This window comes from Camelus dromedarius, chromosome 5, assembly GCF_036321535.1.
Source record: "Camelus dromedarius isolate mCamDro1 chromosome 5, mCamDro1.pat, whole genome shotgun sequence".
Taxonomy (NCBI): domain Eukaryota; kingdom Metazoa; phylum Chordata; class Mammalia; order Artiodactyla; family Camelidae; genus Camelus; species Camelus dromedarius.
The window spans coordinates 16,266,358-16,285,938 of NC_087440.1; the positions used below are offsets into that span (position 1 = coordinate 16,266,358).

General features: G+C 42.1%; 1 protein-coding gene across 1 annotated transcript in view; it reads left to right on the forward strand.

Moving 5' to 3' along the window:
• The window catches only part of SHC4 (SHC adaptor protein 4), a 109,168-nt gene that overhangs the window by 82,037 nt on the left and 7,550 nt on the right, over positions 1 to 19,581 (forward strand). The window contains exons 7-10 of the mRNA XM_010998597.3: positions 4,200 to 4,323; positions 5,953 to 6,124; positions 7,830 to 7,890; positions 14,777 to 14,956. Of these exons, the coding sequence (XP_010996899.1) occupies positions 4,200 to 4,323; positions 5,953 to 6,124; positions 7,830 to 7,890; positions 14,777 to 14,956 (537 nt within the window). The remainder of the gene's footprint in view (positions 1 to 4,199; positions 4,324 to 5,952; positions 6,125 to 7,829; positions 7,891 to 14,776; positions 14,957 to 19,581) is intronic.

A 19,581-nucleotide genomic window follows, 5' to 3' on the forward strand; every position in this document is an offset into this window, starting at 1 on the left:
CTACCTGACATAGGAAGGCCATGGTCCTGAGTCACCGAAGAAAGTAAAACAAACACCACCTGTAAAACCAATTTAAATCAACCTAATTATGTATATTTATCTTTGTGGTGATAAAATACTTGCATTCGTCCTGGTGTCGGACTGCTGGCTAGCTTCTTCCCACTGGTTTCTTCATAAGGGGTGCTAGACTTTTAGTCCCACAGCTCCATCTGGTGGTTCACCTGAGAAGCTGCACTTTTGAATTTCTGCTTTTCTAATAAAAGCAAAAAACAGAAACAAAAACAAGCCAACAGCAACAACAACGGACCTATTTAAAATAAATATAAAATAGTAAAGAAGGGCCTGTTATTCTATAAGAATTGTTCTCAGCCTCTTGCCCATAACTATCCAATTAGGAAACCAAATGAAAAAGACAGAGAATATGAATCTGAGATTCTTCTAAATCTTACTTCATAAAGCACCCCATACCCAGAGTAGAACTGTGGGTCTGTCTGGTTACAAGGCAGGATGAAAAGGACCTAGGTCTGTGTCTGATTCCAGACATGGAGATCAAAGCTCAGGCCTCCATGCAAAATTATCACATCACTGGAAAGTCAAATTCTTTTCTGGTCATTGGGACTTTTATAAACTTGTCTTTCTTCCTTACCATTAGCTAAAGATTGGGCAGTTCTTGGCCAAGCTGGTACTTATCTGAGCTTTTGGAGGTGGGTCTAGCACTGGGGAAATGGGCATATTTGTATGTGATTCAAAGCTCATTCTTCATCTAGCTCATGAGCAGTCTAAAAAAGAACAAAGAGCATTTTCACAGACCAACACGTGACAGCAGCAAGAGCACCATCCACACGTGCGTCCCCTGCAGGTGGCGAGGCTGCGCGGAGCGGAGCGCCTGCCCAGGTCAGGCTTTTTGTCCAGTTGTTTCTTTGGTGGAGACAGGCACCACTATTTTCTCTTTTTCTTTCTGTTTAAGCTTAGACAAGTAACAAGGTTACCTAAGGCAAAGTGGAAAATTATGTTGGTAACATCAGCCCAGGTACAGGACCAGGACCTCAAGTGTCAGAATCAGAAAAGTTGAGAAAAATTAAGACATTTTAGAAGCACATGAGAAGTGGGAGAGGACAGTTGGTGGCTTTGGTTGATTCATTCATTCCTGTGTGCCCGCGTGCTTTACCTTATTCCTTAAACTACTGCAACAGAGGGAGGCTAGGATTTCTATAAAGCAGGAAGGGACTTCAAAGATCATTCAGTGCCTTGGCAGGTGAGGACCTTGCTATAGAATAACTTATTCACATAGATCATGGCATAATTGGAACTTGAACTTGGATCTGAATCTCTGCATAGAGTTCTTTCAAACATCCTTGTTCTCTCATCCTTCTCATGGGAGGGACATTTCAGTTTTTCTTTCTTTATCTACCTATCTATTTTTTTTTACTTATCTATTTATTTATGCTTGAATTTCCTGCCTCTCTCATTATGTTTTCCATCTTTATCTCCAGACATCTTCTTGATCCTAAGAGAAACAAAATTTCAAAAATTATTTCCATTTTGATGCGATTTCCAGTCTTGATTTTTAATTGGACCAGGAATTTATGAGATGAAAGAAAAGATATCAAGTGAATTACCTTTTCTTATCACAATATAACACAACTTCTTTTGAGCCAACTGGGCGATGCATCTCCAAGGGCACTTTGAAGATTTAAGGATATGAGGCCTGACCAGGAAGGAGGAGACCATTGCCACGAATGACCCAAGCAATCATGTGTACTACTCCTTGATTGTGAGAACCTGCCCATGATGGGGGCTCCCTATGGGTCTCATTTCAGTAAAAGTGAAGACAGTTTCTCACAGTAGGGTTTTTGGTGTGATTCAGAGAAATCAGTATTTATTCCTTCAACACATATTTAAAAAACACCTTCTATGCATTGGTCACTATGTGAAGCTTGTGTAGAGAAAAAGAAGGGGCAATATACAATGGCAGTCTAAAGACAGCCCAGGTGGGAAGGTATAGCTCAACTCCTGGGTTCAAACCCCAGTACCTCCCCTACAAAAAATTAATAAACCTGATTAGCTCCCCTGCCAAAATAAAAATAAATAATATAATAATAAATAAATAAAATATCTTGGGGGGAGGGTATAGCTCAATTGGTAAAGTGCATGCTTAGCGTGCATGAGGTCCTGGGTTCAATTTCCAGTACCTCCATCAAGTAAGTAAATAATTAAACCTAATTACCTCCCTCAAAAAAAAAAAATTCAAAAAAATAAGATAAAATAAAAGACAGCCCAAACATTTTCCCTTCGGTTACAAATTTTCTTAATTGAGTTTTCAAAACTGTAATTAGCTCCTAAGTCTGTTTCAGGATCCAAGTTGTTTCTTTAAAGGGACAACCTTATAAGCAATGGTAGGGGGTAGGTTATAGCTCAGGGGTAGAGTGTGTACTTAGCATTCACAAGGTTCAATCCCCCCCACCTCCATTTCAAATACATAAGTAAGTAATACATAAACCTAATTGACCCCCCGCAAAATTATTTTTAAAAAAGAAAAGTTAAATAACTTTTGGAGGTTTGGCACCTTAACGTTGTTTGATTTAGTAATACCACCCCACCCCATATACACAAATATCCCTTCTGGAAGTTCAGAGACATAAATCCTTTAAGTAAATGTTCAGCTAATTCTGAAATGAGAATTATCTGACATTCCTTGAGATGATTATCCGCATGAAGCTAGGAAACACCGTTGCATGTTCTACTGTCATCTACTGTGAGAGGCTCTGCAAATTCCATTAGATGTGAATGGATTGCCTTTTACTTTAAATAAATACAAAATCCTTTCCAAGATAATGCAAAGCCTAAAATCATGCTTCCAAGTCAACACAGTTAAATCATTCCATCAAGACGGGGGGCTCTCTCCTCTCCTCGGGTGTCCCTTTTAGTAATATATTCCCGTGTTAGTCCCACAGCTTCATACCTTCCCGGGTGTCTGATTCCCTGTGCTCTCATTTAAGCCTTTCCTGTTCTCAGAGAATAGCTGACAGGTTTTTACAACATTCTTGTATATGCTTAACCATTATCAAGCTTTTCCTCACCCCTCAATTCTAGACAAACCAATTTGTTGTTAAAAATTTTCTCATGGGGCTTATTGCCTCTCACTTTAAGCCATCCTTACGATCCTTTCTATGCCATCCTTATGAAACTGCAAATTCAGTTAAATCTTCGTATGGTAAGGCCCTAAGCACAACACCATACTCTAATCAAGGCAAGGCTGATATTCCTCATGGTGGGGAGGTTAATTTATGGTCCCCAAACACAAGCTCCTGTTTTTACGTAGCGGCAGCGGCGGACTTGCTAATTTGTTTGTGAGAGTCTGTCAGCAGCCCCCTCCAAAATTTGCTTCTTGAATTTGCTCAGGAAAATTAGTCCTTTCCAGTAACTGTTTCTCAAAGAAAGCGTCTCGTAAAAATTTTGAACATCTTCTGGTAATGTCATCTTCATGAAATCTTTATTTTGATGCTTATTGGAGATAGTTCTTTGGTAGGATTTCAAAGACAGGGCAAAGGGACGGCTAGCGGAGGGAGTGTTGTAAAGCCCCTGTCTCCACCAGTAGCTCATCCCCCATTCTGTGGGGGGGAGCTTAGAAAGTCACCTTTTTTTCAGTCGTCTGTGGCACGCCATATGAAAGCAAGACTACTCATCTTACCCCCCAAAATATGAAAAAGAATATATGTATGTGTATGCATGCTTGGGACATTGTGCTGTACACCAGAAATTGAGACACTGTAATTGACTGTACTTCAATAAAAAGTAAGTAAATTAAAACAAAACAAAACAAAACAAAACACCCCTCATCTTCCCGCCAGGTTGCTGCTCTAAGCATCTTCTGTGTGGAATTCTAGATTTAGCACTGAACCAGAGTCACATGATTAGTCAAGCTCAGTCTGCCTTTATTAAAATGTGGGCCCCAGATATCTACCTTAAGGCAAAAAATTGTAAATGTTTTGAGATACTTGGTTGTAAAATATGAATGTTTCTTCTGTTTGATGCATGTGAAATACGAAGTATTCTTTATGCCATTTCAGAGCTGAAGAGAGCTTGTAAACCTGCTTCCTTTTATTCAGTTCCCAGTTCCTGTTCTGCAGGTGTTTTGACTTTATATAACCTTCTCTTACTGACAGTCGATGGTAATTGTTTTGTGTGTCCTCTTGCAGCCTGCCACATATTGGAGTGCCGCAGTGGAACGGCCCAAGACGTCATAAGTACCATAGGGCAGGCCTTCGAACTCCGGTTCAAACAGTATTTGAAAAATCCTTCTTTGAATGCGTCTTGTGAAAGGTCAGCCAGGAGTTCTATAATTATTTGACTTACTGTATTTCGTTTGGTTTTAAAGTTAACATAGCATTTTGAATTAAGCAAGGAAATCAGTAGTGTTTTTCTTACAAACAGGTACAGTTTCAGTCCAAACTAATAGTGACATTTTCTGTTTTTTCCCTCCATTCATATTTGTCCAGATATTCCCCCTTGCTCTGTAGCAGAATTAAAGGAAACACTAACAGTGGGAAGGGACTGACCCTGTTTCTCTGATGGTATACAGAACTATGAGTGAATCAGGCAGCATCATAAAATAATAAGCATCAACACATTTCTCAGATTTGTTTCAACCCCAGATCCCTTGCGTTATCCGTTTTAAAAAATTAAGGAAGACGAGCAGAATAATAAGAATACAATGGCTGGAGCAAGAATTCCTGTTGGTTTGCTGGTGTGCAGTGCAACTAGATCAGCTCCAGCTAAGCTATGCCAGAGGTAGAACACGACGTGCCCCGGGGATCTGGCGGTTCTGTCTGAGGCACAGAAAGTCCACCAGGAAAGCTGAGCCCTTTCAGGCCTGTCAGAATCCACCACGAGTGGAATGCAGTGAGGCCCCCGGCTAGTAGATTTCACACCCAAGAAGCAAAACTCTCAGGCACTTTTAAGTGCATTTCTGGAACCCCCTACTTTGTCATTTTGTGTCTCAGCCAACACTGGGTCTGGAGATCTCCCTCTAGGAGGTGGTCTAGGGTAGCGGAGGAGAGGGGCTCGCGGCAGGCCCTGGTGTTGGATTTTCCCTAGGGTAGCACTTACGTCTGAGTGCTGTCATTTTGTTGACATGTAATGAACCCAACAAAACTGTGTGGGTTGTCAGTGGAATCAGCTCGGTCCAAAAGGACTTGATTTATTCTTTGTCATAAGCAACTTTTACTAATTCCGATTTGGAAGAAAAAAATCCTTTTTTTTTTTTTTTGCCCTGTTTCAAATTTTAAAACAATGCATGTTTACGTAAATCTACCCACTTGCCACATATGGTTCTGATATTTCTTTATGAATCTCATATACTCCAGATTTGTGCAGACAAGATAGCTGGCCATAGCTCTTGTGTTATTTTCATCTTAGCTTAATAAACTGGACCAGGCCCTCTGTCCAATATCTAAATTTTCTTTAAGCAAAGCATTTCCAAAATGATACAGTGAAAGCATTCTGGAGACACCCAGGAAAGCTTTGTATTTTTATCCTATTGACAAAACACCTTACATTCAGGGAGTTTGTATAGATATGTAGATACATATGTGTATATATCTATATATATATACATGCACATACATGCATATACATAATACACATGCATATCTATGTATGTATATGGATATACACACCCATACACATATTTTATCACTGAGGAAAGACACAAAAGCATCACCTCTGGCACTTTTTGTTGGCTGACCCCACTTTAATTGTCTACAGAAAGCTAAACAACTCAACCATATGGTTGCTTCCATCCAGATGTTTGACATCACTTAAGCACAGCTATGAACTTAAAACACGAATGCGAAGTTTTTCAGGACGATTTACATGGTTTTGCTCCCTCTGCATCCCCTACAGCATTTGAATTCCCACACAGTGTCTTGGGGATGCTTTTTTCCCTTACAGTGAGGAGGTGCATGTTGATGGCCATGCCGAGGAGAGAGGAGATCATGAGTATTACAATGAAATCCCAGGGAAGCAGCCACCTGCTGGTGGTGTTTCAGATGTGCGGATCCAAGTTCAAGCCACAGAACAAATGGCTTACTGTCCCATACGGTGTGAAAAGTTGTGCTATTTGGTAAGTAATGTTTTATTGCTATTGGAGCTAGCCATGCACTTCTGTCCTTATCACCAGAGAGCTTAATTTGAGGATTTCCAAATGCTGGTTTAGAGAAGGTATCATCTTCCTCATTACAGAGCCAGAGAGTGAATCATTGTCGGAGCCTGTATTAAATAATTTGTTCTCCTAATCCCCCAGCCTCGGCCTCAGGGGATGACCTCACATCTTACTTCACTGAGAAGACTAGGACTGTCCAACGTGTTACCCTCAACTTCACCCTTTCCCATCTCCAGGTCTTTCCACGTGTTCCTTAACTTTCTTCCTTAGTTACTGTCTCCATGGCTAATCTTTCCACTGAGCTCCTGAGCCCACCCCCTCCTCCCAACTCTGTGCCCTTGTCCGTCCTTCAACCTCTGTGTCACAAAAAAGTTGAAAGAAATACATAGTGAGTACTCAGATGCTCACCACCTAGGTTCTACAGTTACACTTTTACTCTGTTTGCTCTGTCATCTTGTGTAGCTATCTGCCATCCATCAATCCATCTTATTTTTGATGTGTTTCAAAGTAAGTTGCATCTTTTCTTTTTATATCTTGTTTTCTTGCATCCCTCCCCTGTGAAGTCAAGCCCCTGCCTCACCTCCGTGGAATCATTTCTGAGGAGTCTGGCCTTGGCCCTGGTCTCGCCTCAGGCCTGCCACCTCTGTGCACGCTCCTCCAACCTCTCAGTCTCAGCCATTACCTCCCTCTCCAGCCATAATGCCGCAAGCATTACATTGCTAGTTCATATCAAGATTAAACTCACCATTCTATGCTTGACTCCAAGCCAGATTCCTTTACTGATTTACACATGTTTATTAATAGCAATCCTACTCTTTCACTGATCTTCAGTCTTTTCTGTTTCTCACAATTTGGGCCTCATATCAACTCAGTCTTCAAGGCTTAGGATCCTACCATGAAAATATCTTGAATCTACCCAGCCTTTATCATTCCTCTTGCGTCTTCCTCAGTTCTGGTCCCCACTTGCCTGGATGATTCTGAAAGCCCCTTTCGTGTCTCTGATTTCATTCCTTTAAATCCTCATATATGAAACTGCCAGACCAATCTTTCTGAAGGATAGACATTGCCCTTCTCAAAGGCATCAGTGACTCCTATACCGTTACTGAAGAGAGCTATGTGTATAAGGGATCATTGACCCCTTTGACAGCATGAGATTTTCAAGGATGAAAAGTGAGCCTGGCACACACCTCAGTAGAGTAGGGCTCCAATCTGTTTGTTCATGGTTAAATAGTGGTTTACTCAATGGCCAGTGTTTGTACAAGTGTCCTGGAAATCACACTTTCTGGTTAAGACTTGGATTGAGTCCTGCAACGTGACCTCCCAAGCAGAAGCAGTAACTCTCGGATACAGACTTTACATTTACGACCCTCCACCCCAATCAGACCTTTCTCTGTAATGCCAAAGCAACGCACCAGGAAAGGCGTCTGTCTGTACTCACCACCTAAAATCTCAGTTTCCTTTTCTCACCTGTCAGGCACTTCCTGTGTCAGAAAGTGAAGTTGTCCACTAAATTCTGCTGGGAACATTATTTTGTTTTTAAAGTTTATGGGAAAAAAGATACTTTTTTAAAGGGAAAAAATGAAGACTTTTTTTTAAAGAAAAAAATAATAAAGCTTCTGAACTTATTCTGTGTTTGTTAATGTTTTGCAATTTGTTGTTCGTACAGCCTGGAAACTCCAAGTGCAGCAGTGTATATGAGAACTGTTTAGAACAAAGCAGGGCCGCGGGTAGGTACAATCGCCCTTCTCCATCTGCCACTCTCCTTTTTCCTTTTAAGCTATGGGGTCGTGTGGGGCCCTTGCTCTTAAGTACTTCGTGGGGAAGTCAAGGGTATATAACCAAACACGTCGTGCTTCTGCTGCAGGCCTCCCACCTTCTGAGAAGCCCAGAATGCCCCGTGTGTGTCAGTCGGGAAGCTGTGGTTCTTCCCTGTCCCTGTGTGCCCTTCCACCCCGCGGTTCTGCTTTCAGGGCTCTTTCACTGCTCTGACATCATGAAGGCCCTCTCGCTGGAAAGGTGCTTGCTCTCCTCAAACCTCCAGGGAGCGCCACTTCAAAGAACATCGGACAGTAGGCTAATATGAAAACTGACGCTCGTCAGAGCCTTTAGGATTAAGAGAAAACCTTCATTTCTGCTTGGCAGAGGGAACAAAAACAAATCTGAAATGTGAGCGTCCCAATTAGAGGTCCATGTACCCCATACTTGCCAGGGCATTACATGTCTCATTACTGCACGTGATAATTGATGTTGGGGACAACTTTTCCACAACACAAATGTAGGGAATAAACTATCAGATTGGAAATTAGTTTTCCTAAAAATATTATAGTGCTAGATAGTCATTGTATGCTTATAAGTTAATGAAAGTATTTATTTCTTTGGGAAGGAAAGTTTTTGCCGCTTTAGAGGGGGAGGTAACTGGACTTTATAAATAATGCAGTGGAGGATGGAGTTGATAACCACACTTAGGAACTTAAATTAAATTAGCAGCAACTTGCCACCTAGAAGGTAGTCTCTCACTTCCAAGGATATTCTCATATTTCTTATGGGATTATGTCAATGTGATCCATTAATTTCATTATTTCTTATACAATGGGGATACCTGAGGTTACAGCTATGATTACCACCTTCCTCTACCCTGCAAAAATAGTAGAAGTAGTGAGCTAAGACAGCATTATAAATTCTTTAAAAACATGGTTCTTTTTGATAGAAACTAAAATTCCATGCCATTCTTCAAAGGTATTTGAAGTCCCAAACAAGTTCTTAGTAATAGGACTAAAACAAATTGAATTAATGTCAAGTGTAAATGTCTTTTAAAAACTGTGTTCCCTAGGAGCTGCGGTTCCTTCCTTCTTTCCTCTTTTCCCCTTCCCCTGGAAATTCCTAACCTCGAATATAGTTTCAGGAGCGTACCACACACGCTTTGTAGTATCGTATCCACCTTCTGCCCATGCTGAAGCTCACTTTGAAATATCTCCAGCTCCTGTTTTATCTCATTCTGCATATTCACTTATCCAATAAGGCACTCAGTGATTATAAGGACCTCCTGTGGGGCAGGCACTGGGCTGGGTGCTAGGGCTGGAGATACAATTGGCATTCATGAAGTTTGCAGTTTAGCCAGAAAGACATACCTTAAACCAATGCTTACGAATGTGATGAGTATTTCAAAGCCCAAGATGTTATGGGAACAAATAACAGGGAAACCCAACTTAATCTAGGGGGGCTGGAGAGGTTCTCCCTAAGGAAGTGGCAACCAAACCAAGACCTGAAGGATGAGTGGGAATTATGGAGAATTCCCAGCACAGAGAGGGCAGGGAGGGTGGGAAAGGGGGAGGGAGAAAGTATAAATGAGAGCTGGAATTCCTGAGTGTGCCGGGACCAGTTCCCTGGTCATTGCACGGAGAGAGAACAGGGAAGAGAGAGACAGTTTTGGACCCAGGACGGAGTCCTGTGGAACTCCAAATCCATTAGTCTTGCCCAAATACGACTCCTTCCGGCTCATCTCCCTCCAGTCCACGAAACAGTCGTCATGGCACACCCTCCTGTCTGCAGTCACGTAGCTCCTGAAGGGAACTCACTGCATGAAAATCCTCAGCATTCCTAGGATGATGCTGACTGTGCCAAATCATGACACTATCGTCAGAAAGGAGGGCTATGCTTTCCTTCCTTTTCCTTTTTTCTCAGGAGCACTCACCTTGATTTGATTTTTATTTTACGTTTTTAAAGTAGCCTTCCCCCTCCCCGTCCGTGCCGCCAAAGCATACAATTATGAAGGAATTAGTGGATAGGGAGGTACCATTTCAACTTTATTCAAGATTTTTCTTTTTGTAAGTGTAACCTTGTCCTAGAATCCAATTTGCTGTTTCTGTTTATCTTGGTGTTATTTCTCCTTTAAACCAACATACCATGTAACCCCTTATTCTTTCCTGGCTTCCACATGCCCTGAACACTATCAGATCTAAACTCAACAGACTTTTGTAATAAACACTTATTTAGAGCCTGGAACCTATTTCTATAGAGTTAATTTTGGCCATGATGTCTGTCTCCTAGACTAGTGACCATATTCTGACATTTTTGTTTCCTGTCCCGGAGTTTGCATGTATATTTTGTGATGGCAAATACAGCAATAGGAAATTCTATTGCAAGCACCTGTTCTTCCGTTACACTGGTTGTGGGGTAGTCTGGGACCCAAACAGAGCCTTGGCACACTGCCTTCCCTCACGGTGACCCTAAGGTAGCAGTTCACAGCTGGGAACCTTTCAGAATCTCAGGGAGGTGAGAGATGTTGTTTGTAGTTCGGAAAAGACCCTCCCACTGGATATCCTCTAACCCCTGAAGATCACTGCGATAACAGCATTGTTTTCTTAGAAAAGCAGGTTCTAACTTCCAGTGGGAACCAGAGTGCTAGGAAGCATCTTCCCAGACCTCAGCCACTAAGACTGTGCAGGGATGGGAGACTCAACCCCCACGCCAGGGGCCACGACGAACGAGTGAAGTCCCTCTTGTTGAGGCTGGAAGGGCTTTTCTAACTCAGTGTCTGTTTACCCACAGACACCCAGAAATCAGGGGTTCCTATCTTGGGGAGGGCCTATGACTACTTGGGCATGTATTTAAAAGTGACCTGAAATTCATAACCAGTGACCAAACTAATAGAAGTTGCCAGAATAACAAATGGACAGTTTTTAATGGCTTTTCCCAGAGATTCATACATAAGCATTTAAGGGACACCTAAACAAATATTTTCAGTAAGGTTTGGCTTTTTTATTCAAAGTAGTTTGTTGATTCAAATATTGACTTAAAGCTTGAATTCTGGTGTATTAGAAACACTGCAGTAGGCATCTCATTGTTGGAGTTAATTGTATTTATTTCAAGACGTATAAAAGAGTTCTGCCCTTAATAATAAATTCCCTTGTGGAGAAAAATAATTAAAATAGAATAATGTTTCCCCAACCTTCAAGTTAAAATGAAAATATTGATATTTTAAATAAAAAAGATGTTAATTTCCCACAAACCCTAAGAGCTTACACTTAAAAACTTTGGTACATATAGTACATACACCATGTATGTATTTATTTTCTGCCACAAATCTTCTCTTCAGCAGGTTGGATAGGTTCTCAGAGTAATACTTGGCACAGAGAACTTTTGGAATGCATGTTGCTTGGCATGTGTGGTTAAGCTCCCATCAACCACACACTTTACCCTAGAAAGATTTTTAATTTGGGCACAGGGTGAGTTCTGTGGTTTTTTTATTTTTTATTTTATTTTTTGGATTGAAGACAGCATTAGATATAATGACTTAGATATAATGGCTCATTTGAAAAAAAGGAATGGTCGTTTTTAAGAGGCACTGTTTAGACATTGACGCTTTTGTGTAGCCCCGTGGGCTGGTAAACTCGATGTGGTCGGCTCGTGCCAGTGCTCTGGGGGCGGACAGACGAGTCAGCACCCTGTGCTAAAGGGTGCCTCAGGGTCTTCGCAACATGGTGGGGCCACAGTTGCTGAGAAAGGAAAACTGGGTAGACATTCAGTCATCTGTTCATTCACCTGACAAACATTTTTCTTTTGAGCACCTGCTTTATACCAGGCATTGAAGATGTGGAAGTTAACGATAAATGGGTTCTAATCTCTCCTCAGAACTCAAGGAATTTGCGGTCTCAGTGGGAAGGCAGAGAAATAAATAGAGACCTACAGTTTATTGTGGAGTGGCACCTTGCCCAGCCTGAGGTGCAGAATGTTACAGGACAAATCGGAGTCAGCTCAGGAAAGGGACGGGAAGAATATTACAGCAAGATATGAGCACCATGCTCAGCGTGCCAGCATCAGTGAGTAAGCACACAGCTGAGCAGCGAGGCAGGCACCGAGTTCAGTGAGGGGCTCACCCACACTCTCATTGTATCCGCATAACGTGTTTCAAGCTCGGCATCCCCATTTTACAGATATGAAAACTGACACTTAGGTTAAGTAATTTGCCTCAGGCCACACAAATAGTAAGAGGTACCAGGGGGATCTGAACCCAGGTCCATGTTAATTTAGAAGCAAACCTCTTACAAACACTTTAAATTTTTTTTTGTTTTTTATTGAAGTGTAGTTGATTTACAGTGTTGGTTTCAGGCGTACAGCAAAGTGATTCAGATATATATATACACACACACACACACACACACACATACATATACATATACACACATACATACATATATTTTTTTTCCAGATTCATTTCCATTGTATTTACAAGAAATTGAATATACTTCCCTATGCTATCCTTGTTGTTTATCTGTTATATAGAAACTAATATGTATCTGTTAATCCCAGACTCCTAATTTATCCCTCCCCCATCCTTTCCCCTTTGGTAAACATAGTTTGTTTTCTATGTTCATGAGTCTGTTTTTGGTTTTTTACACACTTTTCATCATATTCCACTTTCACTAAATTTTTATGGGAAGGTACTCCTAAATAAATAAGAATTCAATCATACATGAATTCTCCGCAGGATACTAATATATTATGCATGTATTATAAAACACACACAAAAGTAGAAAATTTCAAAGTTAGAGTTAATGATAAATAGACATTTTCAAAAAAGTCTCGCTAATTACAATGGCTGAATACTATCATTAGGTAATAACTCAAGGCTCAATATACATTTAGAGCATTTACTAATAAACAAAATAGACATAAATCCACATTTCAGTCTTGATAATTTTAACTGTCAGGAGGCCAAAGTTTTGATCTAATCAGATCATTATTGTTTATAAGTTCATAACATAGCTAAGGAGGAGCTTGTACTGAGTAAAAGAGTGATCTTCAGTCCTTGATTTCTTGGCAGTGGTCTTTTAGCCAGTTGTCCGTTTGTGAAAGTAAGTTTAGTTTAAATTGGATAATACAGTTCATGAATCCACTTAACGAAGCAAACGGAAACTGTCCTGTGTTGTAAAATGCAACAGAGAGGTAAGGTGCCCTGTTGCCCCTCCCTCTGTAGAAATCCCACTGCTCCCTCAGGATACCCCACATACAGAGCAGACATGGGACAAGGGGACGGGTAAGGACTGGACAGACGAGTGAAGGAGGAGCAGGCAGTAGGCAGGACTGTAGTCTTCCGACCCGGCTTCCCCTATTTGGTGTGTTTTAGGTTTCCATACTTGCATCGTAAGAATCGTAGCACTATTCGCCATGATGTGAAATCCAGTATAAAGCTGGTCCCTTTTGGACCACATTGAAGGGGTTTAATTGACTGGAAGGACTGCTGTCGTTTTATAGTAAGACAGGGGAATGTCGACGTCGCTACTTCGGGTGCAGCCTCACGGGGATCTTGCCAAGACTATACGTGTATGTGTTTAAACAGAAAAGCAAAAACATTCTATCCTGGCATTCTCAGGTCAGAACCAGTTGGACGGTACAAAGTACTTCATGCCATCAGGTAGTGAAATATTGTGCTGGTATCCTTTCGTTTCGTCACTGTTTGTTGATGTTGTAGTATATGCCAGGCAGGTGCTAGAGGCAGAGGTTGCAACTGTGAACCGGACAGACAGCATCCCTGACTTCACGGAACATGCAGTCTAGATGCAGAACAGATGTTTAAAAAAGATGATAACATAGTGGAACGAATTACTTTTGTGATATGGGCTTCAAAGGTGAAGTGCAAACTTCTAGGAAAGCAGAGAGACAGAGTCTAGTCTGAGAAGGTCAGGGAAGGTTCTTTTGAGAAAAATGTGTTTAAACTGACACCTCAAGATGAGGGAGATGGAGAAGGGGAGGGAAGGGCATGTCAATCAGAGAAAACGGCCTCACGGTGGCGCTTACACTGCGAGAAGGCCCATGTGAGCCGGGTCAGAGACTGGGGAGGACTGGGGTGAAAGGGAAGCTGGGCACTGGCAGAGGGCCTGGGGCTTATTGAAGAGTTTGAGTTGTATCTGAAGAGCAGTGGGAGGCAGTGAAAGGGTTTTTAAACCTCTGAGAAGTAGGATCAGATTTTCAGTCGTAAAAAGATAATTTTGGCCACAAGGATTGAACGGAATGGAGGGGAGAGGGCAGGGTCGGGGGAAGAAGGTGGTAACCTGAGCGGTGGTGAGTTCTTCCCGTCAGATGACATGATGACCATCAGCAGCTGGAGTTGCTGGCTGAGTCTGGCAAAACAAAACCTTGGCAACAGAGGGAAGATGGACTTCCACTCCTAATAATTTAAGATTAAGTGATGAGGTTTTTGAAAAGCAGTTTACATAGTAGATATTCAAGTTCCACGTGGCATGTGTGTTTTCTTGGTTCCTGGACCGCCGCTCTGAGCCCTGCAGGTGTGTGCTGTTTGCTGGACAGTCAGCTCCCTGCCTCCCCTGGCTGTTCCTCTTTTGGGTCTTCCCAGTTTATCTGCTGTCTACTGTTGAACCAGCGGGTCAGCTGAGGGACGGGGCAGGCAGGTGGGCAGGGAGGCCAGCCAGAGTGTGCTTTCCCTCAAAGACCGACGCTGATTTTGTTTTTACAGTCAGATCTGTCGGTATTCAGTTCTTGTGTGAGATGGGCATGGCTTTTCCCTTCCTGTCAATGCTGGGCTGAAAACCATGATTTTATTTATTGTTTACAAAGCGAAAACATGGTACATTGATCGTTAACTACTCACCACAGGTAGTGCACATGAGAGAGGGGTGCAGTCCCAACGAGAGGCGTCACTGAGGAAGCACACGTGTCGAGTGGATCTCTTCGACGACCCCTCCTACATTAATACGCAGGCTCTTCAAAGCACACTTGTCTCTGCCGGAAATCAAAGCTCAGCTCACCCACTGGGGAGCCCGTGGCACCGTGAAAGTAAGTGGCTGCTCATTGCCTGTGTTAGTTTCCTGTGCTGCTGAAACAAGTGACCACAAATGGGGAGCCTTATAACAACAGAAATTGATTCTCTCACAATTACGGAGGTCAGAAGTCCTAAATCAGGATGGCAGCCAGGTGGGTTCCTTCTGGGAGCCTCTAGAGGAGACTGGGTTCTGTGTCTTTCTCCCAGCTTCTGGTGGCTGACAGCAGTTTTTAGCATTCCTTGACTTGGAGACATGTCATTCCAGTCTGCCTCTTCCTCCACATGACCTTACCCCTGTGTCTCAAATATCCCTCTCCTTTCTCTTCCAGGACACCTTTCTCTGATAGATGGGCCGGAAATCCAGGAAGAGCTCATCTCATGTCCTTAGTTTAATTACGTCTACAAAGACCCTTTTTCCAAATTAGGTCCCATTTGCAGGTACCAGGGGTCAGGACTTGAGCATATCCTTTGCGGACCACTGTTCAACTCACTACACTGCCTCTCATTTTCAAGAAGGCTGTTTCCTTGGCCTCATTTTTCTGGGAGTTAAAAGGATTCTTTCTTCCCTCAGTCCCTCACCACAGTTAATATATGTTAGAACTTGGTGGAGATGTTGTGGATTTCAAGGTTTGGGGACTTTGATTTTGAATAATCTTTTCAAACACTTTAAATTGACTCCAAACTTTTGTTTTCTGCATGTGCGTTTGCTGAAGGAAGGGCTGTCAAAGCCAGGAGAAAATTTTGAATTTGTTTGTTTGCATGGGGAACAGTGGCCACTATTTCGGCTCTGTTTAGTGATAGTGTTAATTTTATTCATTTCAAAACCCCTTAGTAAGTCATCTATACAGCATTAAAATAAGATGACTTCTTTCTTCAGCCATATACTGTGAGTAAAATACAATGAGATAAACATCGTTTTCCTGCCAGATTGCTTCCAGGGGGTAAATCCATAAACAGGAGCGTAAATAAATAAAAGCAAAACAAGCCAAAAGCCTACAATCGACTGAAAAATTAATGAACAAAAAATGCTTTTCATAAAATACTGAAGCTTGTTGGGTTCCGAGATTGGCTTAGTGTCAAGTTTGGCTCAGTCTAAAGAAGGAGAACCAGTGGCTGAGAAAGTCCTTTTACTCGCCCAGGAAGTCTCTCCAGACTGCCAAGGGCAACTTTCCGGCTGGTGTGGCTGCAACGACAAGGTGAAGTCTGAAAGGCGATTTTGCTGAGGCTGGGCTTCTCTAGACCACCTGAGCTCTCTGGGCCGAGACAAAGGTCTTCATTCCCAGCCAGGTGGCAAGCGGGCCGTCTTCTTGCAGGCTCTCCCAGGTCACTCTTGACAACCACACAAGCTGGTTGGATTCTCTGGAAGCAGATGCTGAGATGGGGCCTGGCATGCAGGGTCTTTGTTGGGATCAGAATCAGGAAGGGGGGGAAGAAAGCAGGCTTGGACAGAGAGAGAGGTGGGGCAACCATGCCAGCCTGATGAAGCCTCTGCCACCCCTGCAGGGAGCACATGGGGCCTGCTGGAGTTGTCCCACATGGAGCCCGAGGGCAGGGCCTTTTTGCCCCACTTATCTCCGACTTTGGATGTGGCCCACGAGGGAGGGCAAGCCCGTGGGCAGGCAGCTCTCTGCAGCTGAGGCAGACCCTGAAGGGGCGGTCAGTAAAACATCTGGGGTACTTGGTCCTTCCTTGAAGAGGGATCTGGGTAGTGTATCTCCATGTCCACCACAGAGGGCATCTTGTGTTGTGGATGCGGGATATGCAGTGAATTCAGATTTCTGCAGTGAATTTAACTGTTTAATGCAGAGGGACAGCTTTTGGAAGAAAAGTTTCTGGACCTCAGGCTTTGAGAGTCACTTTGTAAGAGCGTGCACTCAGTCACTTCCATTTCATGGACTTTTCAAAGCAACAATGTTTTATGAGAAAATACATTTAATGGGTGGCCCACATTAGGTGATCTGGGTTATTCCTTGATTTGCTACTCCAGTCCCTTTATAAGCAAATCCTCAATGTTAAAAATCTTTATAACTCAAGCAAAGAAACTTTGCCTTTTGTCATTGACAATTTAATAATATGAAAGGCAAAATTAATCCATAATAACATTCCTGTCATTAGTTGAAAGTAATAAGGTCTGTTCTGTCCAAAATTGTAATGTCAAAATGTGTTTTCACTGATTCCAGTCTCCTTTCTTTTTTTGTCCTTTTTCCCTCTCCCTGCCTTAGCAGCAGCATATTTAATAATTTAGGCCTGCGGTCCTCTCTTACTCTTTATTTCCGTTTAGGATTTAATGTACCATAGCCCTTCTGGGCTTCTCACTAGACCCTTGAGGTTAATTTCAGCATACCATCATTCTCTCCAAAAAATAATTAATTCCTACTCCAAAAGTATATATAATGTTGATATGAGAAAATTTAGTAAAATGGAATAGGGATAACTTTAAACATAATTTTCTGCAGAATGTTTTAAGTACACCTTTTAACATTTCCCTCCTAATGTTTCCTCCTCTCTCTTTCCTTCTTCCATTGAAAATTCTCTTCAGCTTCCTTAGGCAAACTCAGCCTCCCTTATCATGGTGAGTTACAGTTAGTTCAGTAAAACAAAACAAAAACAAATCTAGAGACATAAACCTGATATATCTCAAGCATGCCATTAGGGCTCCTCGGTTCACCCTCTTACACTGCCAGCCTAGGAAGAGCTGTGACCCAATCTTGACTCTGATCTAACACGGCCGGAGGAAATCATTAGTACTGAAACTGTTTAATCTTTGTGTTGAATTATTATTAGTGTCAGTCTAAGCTGCCATAGCAAAGAAACTCCCCTAAATGCCAAAGTATAAAAAGGACTGATGTTCATTTATTTTACCTAATAGCCCCAAGATGGGTGGCGCAGGATGGGTAGGACAGCTTTGCCATTCTCAACAGCTGGCTTCCATCTCTGGTCCAAGGTCTTCTATCTTCCTTCTAAGAGCCTGGGCTCTCTCCATCACATCTGTATTCAGCCATTGGGAAGCAAGAAAGGCAAGAGGAGTGCACACACGTTCCTTTAAAGGAGGAGACCCAGAAGTGGCAGACATCATTTGTTCTCCTCTGCCACAGGCAGAACTTAGACATGGGACCATACCTAGCTTCACAGGAGTGGGAAACATTCCTCTAGCTGCGTGTGCATGTGCCCAGCTGAAAATTAGGAGTTCCATAATGTGATGAAAGGGAGAATAGATATTGGTCCACAATTAATCGTCTCTGCCGCAGCACACCTTCCTTTCACATAGAACACATCTGCCGTCTCTCAAAGGGAGACCTTGCAAATACCCCCAACAATGACAGCGTCCAGCCTGCAGTCTGTGACATCTGGGTGATGTGAGATCCTCTCAATCAAGATTGGATGGGGATCCTTACTACTTGCCAAGTTACTATCTAGCTCCTTCCCCACCCAAAACAGTGGTGGAAGAGGAATAGAATAGCCTCAGTGAGAACCCACATTCACAAAAGGGAAGCGTGCAGAAACGCAGTGGTCACTGGTCCAGAGTGATTGCCAAGTGCTGCCAGGCAGCAGTTGTGAAGACTCCCTGAACTGGAATGGGAGAAAGCGATTTGCTTGGACTCTGGTTCAGCTTTCGGAGAGGACTCTTCTCGTCCACTGTCATCTGTGGGCCCGGACTGTGCCCTCTGGCTTGTTCCTGCCGTTGTCTTTTCTGTGTGCAGAGAAAGGAGATGTTGGGAAAAATGCCTTTCTTAGGGGCTTCCCCACTAGTACAACCTATTTCCTGTTGATGTGGGCTTGAGAGATTGGAGTTTGCTTTAGAGGCCAAAAAGCCACAGACAAGAAGGGATTGTGGTTTCTTGGGCAGTGTAATTTCCTTAAAAACTTTGTAGGATTTCTCTGTTTGCCGAGAGTCAGTTCCACGTGAAATTTCCCATTATATTCCTTCACTGTCTTTTTATTGCCTGGAGGATGCCTTCTCTCTTTCCTGTTATTTATAATTTCTGTTCCTTTTTTTTCTTGATCAGTGTTCTTTGAGATTTATTCATTTAATTGATCTTTCCAAAGGACTCAAGTTTGGGTTTCATTTTTTTCTTTTTTTTGTTGTTGTTTGTTTGTTTTCTGTTTCGTTGACTTCCATTTATATCTTTATTATGTCTTCCTTCTACTCTCTTTGGATTAAATTTTCTCTTCTTAATCTAACTCGTACTACACTTTCTTCTATTGCCTTTATAGTTTTATTTACAAATAAAATATTTATTTCACTTGAACTTTATATTTTCTCGGAGGTGGAGGGGCTAACTTAATTTTGTCTATGTTAAGTCATCTGATTTTCCAAACAACATTAACTGCATAATCTCCTCTTTCTCTAATGTCTCTCCCCATTTTACCAGATTCCTCCTATATATGTATGTGAATCTGTTTCTGGGCCTTTATTATACTTTTTATATTGGCCTACTTGCTCGTTGTATACCAGCATATTAATTATCATATACAAATTACTATGGCTTTGTAATATATCTTAATGATGTGTACTTTTTCCTTTATATTACAGATAATTTTTCTCTCAGTGCTATCTCACCCTTTAACTTATGCTTAACATTTTATGTTAATATCCTTTTCTGTCAGTGTGTTAGACACTTCATAGAGGTGAATGTAG